Source organism: Amphiura filiformis, chromosome 16 (genome assembly GCF_039555335.1).
Source record: "Amphiura filiformis chromosome 16, Afil_fr2py, whole genome shotgun sequence".
In the NCBI taxonomy this organism is placed as follows: domain Eukaryota; kingdom Metazoa; phylum Echinodermata; class Ophiuroidea; order Amphilepidida; family Amphiuridae; genus Amphiura; species Amphiura filiformis.
Window position 1 is genome coordinate 5,396,181 of NC_092643.1, and position 11,009 is coordinate 5,407,189.

Consider the following 11,009-nt stretch of genomic DNA (forward strand, 5'->3'; position numbering starts at 1 on the left):
ATGCTACTGGGGCGATAAATGACACCAAGCAGAGACCTATGTGACCTACCTCCTGTACAGTCAAACCTATCACAACATTGTCCTGGTATATTGACAGCAACACAACCTGGGGGAGTTGGTGGACATGCCTGGGCAAGACAGCTCTCCTCTCCATTCATACACCGACAAGTTGTACATGGATCAGATATTGAAGTTTGAGTCTCTCGACCATTATTGATGGGATTCCCACTGGCATCCCTACATGACGGTCCTGAAATTAAGATAACATATCCAATTTAGTCAAGCTTAATTAAATAGGAGCTCCACTTTAGCTACCCTTGGAGGGGTGATGGGTATCCAGTTGAGACACCTTATTGGGGAGCTAGGTATTGCACACACAATGATGACATGAAGCCATATTCCTCCCCACCCCCATAAACCAATGTTGACATTGGCTGACAATATGACTCCCATCAACATTGTACAAAGGGGTCGGGTTGATTTTAATGCATGTTACTCAAGTGTCCCAAGACTTTATTCCAAGATTGTAGGTTCTGTGCATGTAATGGCAACACACTACCAAGCCTGCTGGTTTTTGAGGAAAGCTGGAGGTGCATCATTAACTGGTAGAGTGCAACAATATCGTAAGTGCAGTAGAATGCAATAGCTGCCATTTGCAACATTTCAATAAATGTAATTACTTTTAACCAATAACACTAGAAATACACCCAACTACACGTAAAGGTAATATCTTGGGGTTAGCTTAGCCATCATGGGGTATACAGAACATCAACACTTTACAATGAGCATGATGAGGGGATTGTGCTGCAAGCAATAGGTGTTTTACAAAAGGCAGCTATTATATTCTACTGCACTTACGATAGTGTTGCACTCTGCCAACGCTATGTGACCTACCTCCTGTACAGTTGAACCTAGGACAACATTGTCCTGGTATATTGACAGCAACACAACCTGGGGGAGTTGGTGGACATGCCTGGGCAAGACAGCTCTCCTCTCCATTCATACACCGACAAGTTACACATGGACCAGATATCGAGGTTTGAATCTCTAGACCATCATTGATGGGATTCCTGTTGGCATCCCTACATGGCGATCCTGAAAAATAAGATAACATATCCAATTTAGTCAAGCTTAATTAAAGAGGAGCTTCACTTTAGCTATGACCCTTGGAGGGGCGATGGATATCCAGTTGAGACACCTTAGTTTATCCAAGGACAACATTCTCCTGGCACTTAGGCGCCAGAAACAAATTAGTTCGATCTTTGGATCGATCGTCGATGCTGCTTCGATGCATGTTATTAATGAACTATCAACTAATTAATCAGAATTAACGATAAATTTGTATTGGACAATATCACTACAGGCACAAATTACTATTTTATTACAATTAACAATAGTAAATTAATTGATTTCATAAATAATAAGGATCGACCAAGCATCGATGGTCGATCGAAAGATCGAACTAATTTGTTTCTATTGCCTTAACAACAACACAAATTGGGGAGCTAGGTGTTGCACACACAATGATGACATGAAGCCATATTCCTCCCCACCCCCATAAACCAATGTTGACAGGCAACAATGTGGTAGCGCGCAATCCAAATACGTCTGCCAGCGCACACGCTGAATTGTTCAACGCACAACATAGCGTGCGCGGAGATTACTAATATTTAAGCGGAGGTCCACTGTGAAATATTAGATGGTAAACTAATAAACAACAAATTAAGTTCTTTCTTTTCCCACAGATTTTGTAGCTCATTCGTAACCTCATGATTATATAATACGCAATGTGCTTAATCCAATCACAGATAATAACTTAGAGAATAAATGATAGGCGCCGGTATCCACTACGATAAAAATATTGGACCTGCCTGTCGTCTATCATAGGTAGAGGATAGGCAAAATAAAAATTCCTATCGTTTATTCTCATTCTTAGTCAGTTAAATATTATTTTAATAACTGTAAACAAATTTTTAAAGCAAAAACTAAGTTACCGTCATAAAACTCCCCTCATTATAAAATGAATGAAACTTGTTTACAACTTCACGTATTCTGTTGCGCGTATTGCTAGCGCGTTCGCGTATTCCGCACTAGTCGACGCATCCAGCGCGATACATACGCCGCACCTCTACACAGGTGTTACGCATTATCAAGACGCGCTGATGGCGTGGGGTCGCGTCTACGGCCTGATAGACGGCACCCGAAATCATGCGATTGTCCAATCAGAAATGTGTCTACGAACTAGACCACTCCCACTGACTAAGAATTTTAAATACGTGGATGCAAATGCAGGTTATTGAAAAAGTATAATGACCGCATCTTGTGACGTAGCTAACAGTATGTTGATGTAGCTAAAAGCACGCTGACCGTCGTATGTGGACATCGCATGATTGTGTGCTAGTATGACTGCTTGCTGGTATTTATCAAATCCGCTATTCAAATTTTTAACCGCTTCTGATGTACCAAATCTGTATTCGTTTTAACCAACATATCTAAACAACCAAAAATAACATTTTCGTCAAATAACTCTTTTATTTTGTAGCCTACATTTAAGAGGTATGATCATGGATAATTTCAAAATCCTGGCATTTAAGATAACAGAAATGTGATGATGGAGGTAGAACTTTTTGAATGACCCTCGTACATTGATTACATCTTCAGCTTTATAACATTGTCCTCCATAAAGAAAACTTGTCCAATATTCAATGCATCTATACAAGACTTCCTACCATATGTCCCCTCTTTACTCCAGGGACTCACCTATTTCACAATTGGCTCCAGAGAAAGCTGCGGGACATCTACATGCATAGCTTCCAACTCCAGTTTCATAACACTGTCCTCCATTTTGGCAAGGTCTGCTTGAACAAACACCACTACTTGGCGCTGAAACAAGAATATGGAATAATGGATTTGAACATTTCTTGAAACATTGGTATAAATATGAGCGTATTGATTCTAGGAGGCATATGTCCCCAGCCAAACCAAACATGAGCACCCCATGGGCATACCACACTCTCTTAACCCCCTGAGCACCTACCTGCCGATCTAACATTGCCTATGATTGGTCAATTACGTGATACCTTCACTTTAATCGCCAATCAGAATGGAGCTTTGCAAATAATTCACCCCAATTTTTTTGCGTGGTGAAATTATTCGAACACTGTTACCGATTGGTCCAATTAATAATGAAAACTTCTTTTTGGCCAATCGGCAGGTATTTAACAGGGGTTAACATAATAAAGGTTGAATAAAGACAATACTTACTTTCACAATCTGTGCCTGTGTAGCCTCGTGCACACACACACCTATAGCCTAGACCACCTACACCTGTATCGCGGCATGTACCTCCATTTTGACATACGTTGTTCTCACATGCCCCTGAAGCTGAACATATAAAACAGAAATGACAATTAAATTACATAACATTCAAACTGGGAGGACACAAAAAAAGTATATCATTTGACAAGTTTTGCCATTTTGACAATGTATCAGCATTTTCCACTGTGACAAAAATGAACCATGGTGATAAATCTTTAGGCACAAGAACAGAGCTAATGGCGCAAAAGGGAAATAAAAGCCATGCCAGCAAGGGGAATAAAAATTACAGCAGAGATCAAACAATGGGCTATTTCATTTCCAATTTTGGAAATATCTTCCACAGAGGGAGTATGTTTTTCAAATGTAATTGGTCAGGGTTAATCATTTGAAACCCATACTCCCCCTGTATTATGGCTTTACCTATATCTTCCACAACTGGTGTAGTATTTCAAATGGAAGCTACCTAATTGTCTATTGTATTCAAAACTCATACTCCCCCTGTGGAAGACTTTAGCTACATCTTCCACAGGGGGAGTGTGGATTTCAACTGGAATAGCCCAATTGACTTCCATTTACCATGGTTTAGGTTATTATATCTATTTGACTAACATGCAAAAAGGTTGTACCATACAACTAGTTTAAACCAATGTTCATACATACTCGCTATATAACAGCATGCGTGATTGGTCGATAGGCGGGCATAAACAACGTTTATGCCCTGCTATCCGTCATAAACAAGCCGCGACAGAACTGATGGGCCGCCATGAGTAGGATATTACGTGCCTATGCTCATGAGCTATTTACGCATAAGCGCGAGTGATGTACGCGATGTTCGCGCGCGTCCAAACACGATGGACTGAGCAAGTAAACGTTTTCTCACAATTAGCGATGGAAAAACTTTAAAAAAATGACAAGAAACTGGTAGTTTGTAGTCTAAAATGATGGTATTTCTAGTTGTGGAGGAAAATAACTGCAAGCAGAGTGTTGCGTATGTATGAACGGGGTTCATTGATATATTTTCATGACTAAACATTGTTTAGTCATGAAAATATATGAATGAACCCCTAATTAACCCCCTAATTAACCCCCTGAGCACTACCTGCTGATCTAACATTGCCTCTGATTGGTCAATTACATGATATCTTCATTTTAATCACCAATCAGAATGGAGCTTTGCAAATAATTCATCCCAATTTTTTTGTGTGGTGAAATTATTCTAACGATGTTGCTGATTGGTCCAATTGAAAATGAAAACTTCTTTTTTGGCCAATCGGCAGGTACTTCTCATGGGGTTAATGTATTTTGCTAAAACAAAAGAAAGTATCTTCCTCTTATTGTTTTTACAAGTTACATCATTGAAAAAGGGTCATTGAAAAAAGTTGACAAAATTTTTGACAAAAAGAAGTAACCTACTAGTGAAGTGAATACAAGATGCAGCCATTTACCCAGTCATTAACCCTACACTTGTCTTTTTTGCTATCGGAAGGGAAAGAAGAAACAAAAAAGGAGAGAAGGTGAAGAAAGAAGTCACTTGGTACACCTGGGATTCGAACCCGGGACCTCTCACATGCCACACCCATGATCACCGACATGTAGCTGCCGAGGTTTGGCTGCCCCGGGCAGCAATTACCTGGGTATATATGACTTGGGCTGATTGCGTCATCAAGTCATGTGGAATGTATGCATGCAGAGTGGTTTTAATAGTGAGCTTTAGTGAGACCTTGTTGGGTTAGGGTTAAGGCTTGAAAGTCAATTTACCTGGAACACCTATGACTGTGAAGTTACACTCTGCTGTATTGCCTGCTCCATCGTCAAAAACATAGCGGACCCTAAATGATCCTCCAGGACTAACATACTGACGTGACTGTGGGTGACTCTTGAACTGCATTCTGAATGGGGCTGCTGCTGTTGGCTCATCCCAGGTGGCTTCATGGAAGAAACTAGTTTGTGGTATGGGTACGGTCATGTTTTCTGGACAGCCTGATATTGGTCCACCACCTTGAGAAAAAAGCATAAGGCAAAATGAAAACAATAATTCTGCACTGTTACATAAATCCCTGTCCTTCATTGTTTATTACCTAATGTTTTGATTGTAGCCGGGAGGGGGAGACCAAGATTGACTGAATTTTGACGTCGCCATTGGTTTAACACATAAACTTATTCCAAAAGTGTATGTATATTATCAAGAAATATTTTACCAGTCTAAATCCGTTGAGGTTCGACAATGAACCACAGTGTAAGTACTGTTTTTTAATTTTTTGTATGATCTCACGATATGTAATGATATATACTAAAATTTTCCCATTGCGAAACAATGCCTACGGGGTGTAGTGGTTGGTATTGGTACCTGTCACACGAGTGTTCTGGGTTCGATCCCCACTACCGGCAGAGAAGAATTTTTTATTCTTCACATTCATTTTGAATCCAAAATTATTTATTTTCATGTGATAATGTATACATTGCACTGGGAAATATATTTTGTGCATTTTTTTCTGTAACGCAAATAGAGCTAAAAAAGCACCTTGGCTTGGGGAAAAATAATTGCGTCCATCCCGGGCATCCAACGTCCACACAGTGTTGCCGTCATATTGTCTGTTTTGTTTACGCTATTGGCTGTTGCCACATTAAATGGATGTTGGCCACCATCGTCTGACTGTAGCTCTGCTTTCTCTAGTCTCAGTTTAATGGCATTTGTATCATGTCAAAGCTGACTAAATGCTTATTATCATAGAGCAGAAAAAAAGCACTATTTTATCATGCATATAATACCATACCTGCACAGTTGACTCTGTTTCGTGCATCATCATAGAACTCAGCATTACAGCCGCCACAGTAATTGGCTACACAACGGGCATTAGGATTGGCTGGGCATGTGTTGACTCTGCATGGATCAGCAGCACATGGAACAGGTGGGCTACCATCTGGACAGGGCCGAACTGTAGAAAATGAAAAGCAGTAAAAGGAAGATTGGAGCATTAGGCTGTCATTCTAAAGGACAGGGTACAAGTCTCCACACTAAGAAATGTATTCATGTTTTCCAACCTTTTGTAATATGTGATACGATCTGGTCCATGGGGGCCAAAGGAGGCATTTTTGAAAATTGTGTTACTGTAATTATTACATTATACATACAATAAGCTATCATTAACTGAAAACACCAAAAGTCTAGCATACTTGGTTCTAAAGTTATGAAGTTTTTTGTTGTCTATTTTCTTACGTATTTTATTGTTTTTTACTTCATATTTTTAGCTTTATTTCAGTTTTTGACCCCCTTGGAACAGATCGTGTCACATTTGCTTGTTAGCATATTCTCTTAGCCTCTACTAAAGATTTTGAAAGCTTAGACTTGTGCCACATCTTTGAATTTTGTGACTGCAGTCGTAATATTTTTGGTCATCCAGGGATGTGAGAGGTAACAAATCCAAAAAGAGGAAAATTAGAGGAAAACCGGGATAAAAACACCAAATATGGGTTGAAAATAAAAGAAACCATGAAAATTTTACACACACACACACAAAAAAGGTAATCAGCTGAAAAGAGGATTTCTCACATCCCTGCATTTCCCCTCAAATTGCCAAAAAAAGGACCAGGATTTAGCTGTGTCATTTGGCAACAAAACAGGATATCGTTTTTTGGCATCGAGATTTAAAAGTGCTAAAATGTGTATGAAATTAAGAAGACTACTTATTGCTTCAACCAATGGGCAGGCATAGGAAAATACAAGAAACAAATCATACATAAGATCCCATATAAAAGGGTGCAGTCCAAGATGAACTGGCAGTGACTGGTAGTGATCCTATGAGAACTATTGCCATTCTTACAGCATTTCTGATTGGACAATTATATGATTTATTCATCTGAGTGGCCAATTAAAACACAGCTTCTAAATATTTATGCTTAATCTTGTCAGCCCTACCACTATTCTTACCATACCACTATTCTTAGCTGCTACTCAAATGGCTGACACCACTTTAGGTGTGAGATTTTTAAACATACATGTAGACACAAAAATAAATCAAAGTGGCTAATCCAATTGGTATCCATACACCCCTACTCTATGGAAGACATGATATTAGTCTTCCATACAGGGAGTGTGAATTACCTGGGGTTACCTGACTGGGTGACACCATTTGAAATCTGGGAGATTAAGATCAAGTCTGCCATAAGGGGTGTATGGTTTTCAACTGGAAAAGCCAAATATAAGAGTAACAAAATGATTAAAAAACAAACCAAAAACAACTTTATGGGAACCATGGAAGTTCAAAGCTTGAACTTCGCTCTGCTTCAGATACAACTCGGCTTACTGTACTTAAATTAAATGCCAAGTCTCTCCACTCTGCCGCAAATAAAGCTTTTTCTCTGGCTGCTCCTGGACTGTGGAACAATTTACCCATCACCATCCGTACTGCAAACTCATTGCCAGTCTTCAAGAAATTACTGAAGTCATATCTTTTCCCAAAAAGTTGACTGTTTTTATTGCTCACTTTGTTTGTTATATTGTGTTTATGCTTTGAATTTGTTTATGCGCTGTGATCTAGATGAAACGGCGCTTTATAAAAGAATTGTGTATGTATGTATTGATGTGTCTTGTGTCCATGCATGATGGTGCATAAAATATCACCCACATACCTACGTACACGTTTGCTATCAAATCAGGACAATGGACACGATTATCCAAGTGCAGACTGTGTGCTGGACTTTCAATTGCCATACAGTAGACCTTTTTGGTTTAATTTTTGAACATGCAAAATTATTACATGCAATAGTACAGGACAAATACCTAGTACTAACCAATATGGGTTTACCGCCAAAAGGTGTTTCTAGTCTATTTCACAAATTTGGAACTGAACACCATTCACAGTTCAACTGTGTGTTTTTAAAGACGAATCCGACAAGCCAAGTGATGGTCAGGATTAAGTCGGCCATTGCTGGGGCCATCCGTGCCAAACTAGCTTAGTTCGTTTGGATTGCGGTAAACACTGCGATATTTGCGTCGCGTAAAATGGATGGATGGCCCCCAGCTATGGCCGCCAGTGAGGTGTAGGAATGTGGCTCGTCGGATTCGTTTATACTTATTGACAGCAAACATATACACACACCCAGAGGTACTATCAAATATTTTACTTACCCATGCTATCACATACAACCTCTCCTTGACCAGGCGGCCTCCTAGTTCCAACCAGTTCTTCACCATCTTCATTGACACACCAGCAATGACCAGTGCTTCCATGACATTGTCGAGGCTCAAAGTCACCGTTCTCTGTACACTGTGGGATGTATGCACCAGGTAATCCTACAGGTGCCTGAGTTGCACGGATCTGACATTCAGTGAGTCCTGGAAAGGGAACACATTTATTTTCATAGTTAACTGTACATTTCTGAAGTGACATTATAAAACTGTGATCTTACCAATTTACAAAACATCTTATCACCCCACCCCCATTTTGTGTGCTTAATTTTTGTCATTACATGCATTAACAGGGCAACCATGGTTGCACCTACATAGAGTACTAACCAAAACGGGACTTATCGTCAAACAGTATTTCTAGTCTCTTGCATAAGTTGAACCGTGGAGCATCCGTGATTCCATGTGCAGAGATGCCAATGGGTTATGAAAAAAAAATCTGAAATTTGCGAACGTAGGGAGCGGCGACAAAGTCTCGCCCCCACGGCCGGGGTCCAGGGGCCCGCTTAAGGGCCCCTGGTGGGGTCCAGGGGCGAAGCCCTGGTGGGGGTTGAGGGGGCGAAGCCCCCCAAAGCCAGAGGGTTTCTACACATTTTACACTGAAGGAGACACCATTTCCGAGGTTAAAATTACATTTAAATGGATTAAAAAATAAGGTTATTTTGAGAAAACAAGCCTAGATAGCAGTATTGAAGACTATCTATTATACATGTAATATTCTTCAAGGCTTGTTTTCTCAAAATTATACCATAAAATATGCAAATTAGGTACCTAAGCCCAGGCAATTTTAGCAGAATTAGCACCCCAAAAGGCCATTTTTAACATAAAAACCAGTTTTAGAAAAAAAAAAAAAAATGCTTCCTTCATCCCAAAAAAGTGGTTTTAAATGTTCAGTTTCCTATACTTTTGTACATGAGAGACATTTTCCAAAGTATTTTTTGGCCTAATAACATGGCCTACATGGCTAAAATGGATATATATAATGCGTAATATAAAAACGATGATTCATCAAATTTTTGACCCCCCCCCCCTATTTTTTTGTTAAATTTTCAAAAAATATTTTTGGCCAAAAAAGCAAGTTATATGCCCTAAATTACTTGTTATTTAATGTTGGAAACCATAGAAATACTGCTACTTCAAACAAAAAAAAATTGCCAATTTTATTTTACAAAGTTGGATGAAGTTGTACATTTTAATAACTTTTACTTCTACTGAACAGCTAGCAATGTATATTAATTCAATGTGTTCCTGACTGTTCAATAGAAGCAAAAGTAATCAAAATGTACAACTTTATCCAACTTTGTACAATAAAATTGGCTTTTTTTTTTTGAAATAGCAGTATTTCTATGGTTTCCAACCTTGAATAACAAGTAATTTAGGGCCTATAACTTGCTTTTTGGCCAAAAAATATTTTTTGAAAATTAAAAATTTTTTTTTTTTTAGAAAATCTGATTTTTTTTGGAAAAATACAAAAAAATCGGAATTCCGATTTAAATCGGAAGATTGGCATCTCTGCATGTGTGCTTTAATACTAAATGTCCTCAATTGCTGGAAAAACATGTTTACACACCTACACACCAGCAGGTGCACCCCTATGGTACTTACCCGTATCACTGCATACAACGTCTCCTTGTCCAAACCCCTTCCTAGTTCCTGGTAGTTCTTCACCATCTTCATTGACACACCAGCATTGGCCTATGAATCCATAGCATTGCCTGGGCTCATAGTCACCATTCGCTTTGCATCGTGGGATGAAAGCATCAAGTCTTCCTTGAGCTACCTGAGCCTCATTCTGACAATCGGAGAGTCCTGGAAAGGGAACACAATTATTTTTTATAGGTAACTGTACATTTCTGAAGTGACATTTTATGTGTCAAATCTGTAATCTTGCCAATTTGCACCCACAATCTTTGTACACACAGTTATGTACCCACCAGAGTCCAGAGACCTCAGAGAATTGATTGATGCCTACCCAAGACAAGGAGATATGCAGTTCAAGAAATACTTCCCAAGACACCTTCAAAGAGGCATTATAATGGAGTGCTCATCTGTATAAGGGTGAAATAAGGCTCCGAAGGTGACTGCGCTGGTGCTCTACCAATGAATTACTTCTCATACCATAGTACTTACCCGTACCACTGCATACAACGTCTCCTTGTCCAATCCCCCTCCTAGTTCCTGGTAGTTCTTCACCATCTTCATTAACACACCAGCATTGGCCTAAAAACCCATAGCATTGTTTGGGCTCATAGTCACCATTTGCATTGCATCGTGGGACGAAAGCGTCTTGTAATCCCAGAGCTATCTGAGCTTGAACTGCCTGAAGCTCAGTCTGACATTGAGAGAGTCCTGAAAGCGAACACAAGTGTTTTTATATGTAAATGAACTTTATTTTTTAGTAGGGTGACATTTTATGTGTCATAACTGTTCATTTCATGTGTTAAATCTGTAATTTTACTGATCTGCAAATATGTAACTACCCCCACCCAATTGGATATTATACACT

At 39.4% G+C, this 11,009-nt stretch overlaps 1 protein-coding gene across 1 annotated transcript in view; it reads right to left on the reverse strand.

The window, feature by feature from the left end:
- LOC140136472 (uncharacterized) overlaps positions 1–11,009 on the reverse strand; it is a 122,466-nt gene that overhangs the window by 57,562 nt on the left and 53,895 nt on the right. The window contains exons 12-20 of the mRNA XM_072158194.1: positions 10,634–10,852; positions 10,109–10,312; positions 8,447–8,653; positions 6,093–6,254; positions 5,077–5,316; positions 3,265–3,384; positions 2,761–2,883; positions 895–1,095; positions 50–250 (exon numbers count right to left, since the gene is read on the reverse strand). Of these exons, the coding sequence (XP_072014295.1) occupies positions 50–250; positions 895–1,095; positions 2,761–2,883; positions 3,265–3,384; positions 5,077–5,316; positions 6,093–6,254; positions 8,447–8,653; positions 10,109–10,312; positions 10,634–10,852 (1,677 nt within the window). The remainder of the gene's footprint in view (positions 1–49; positions 251–894; positions 1,096–2,760; positions 2,884–3,264; positions 3,385–5,076; positions 5,317–6,092; positions 6,255–8,446; positions 8,654–10,108; positions 10,313–10,633; positions 10,853–11,009) is intronic.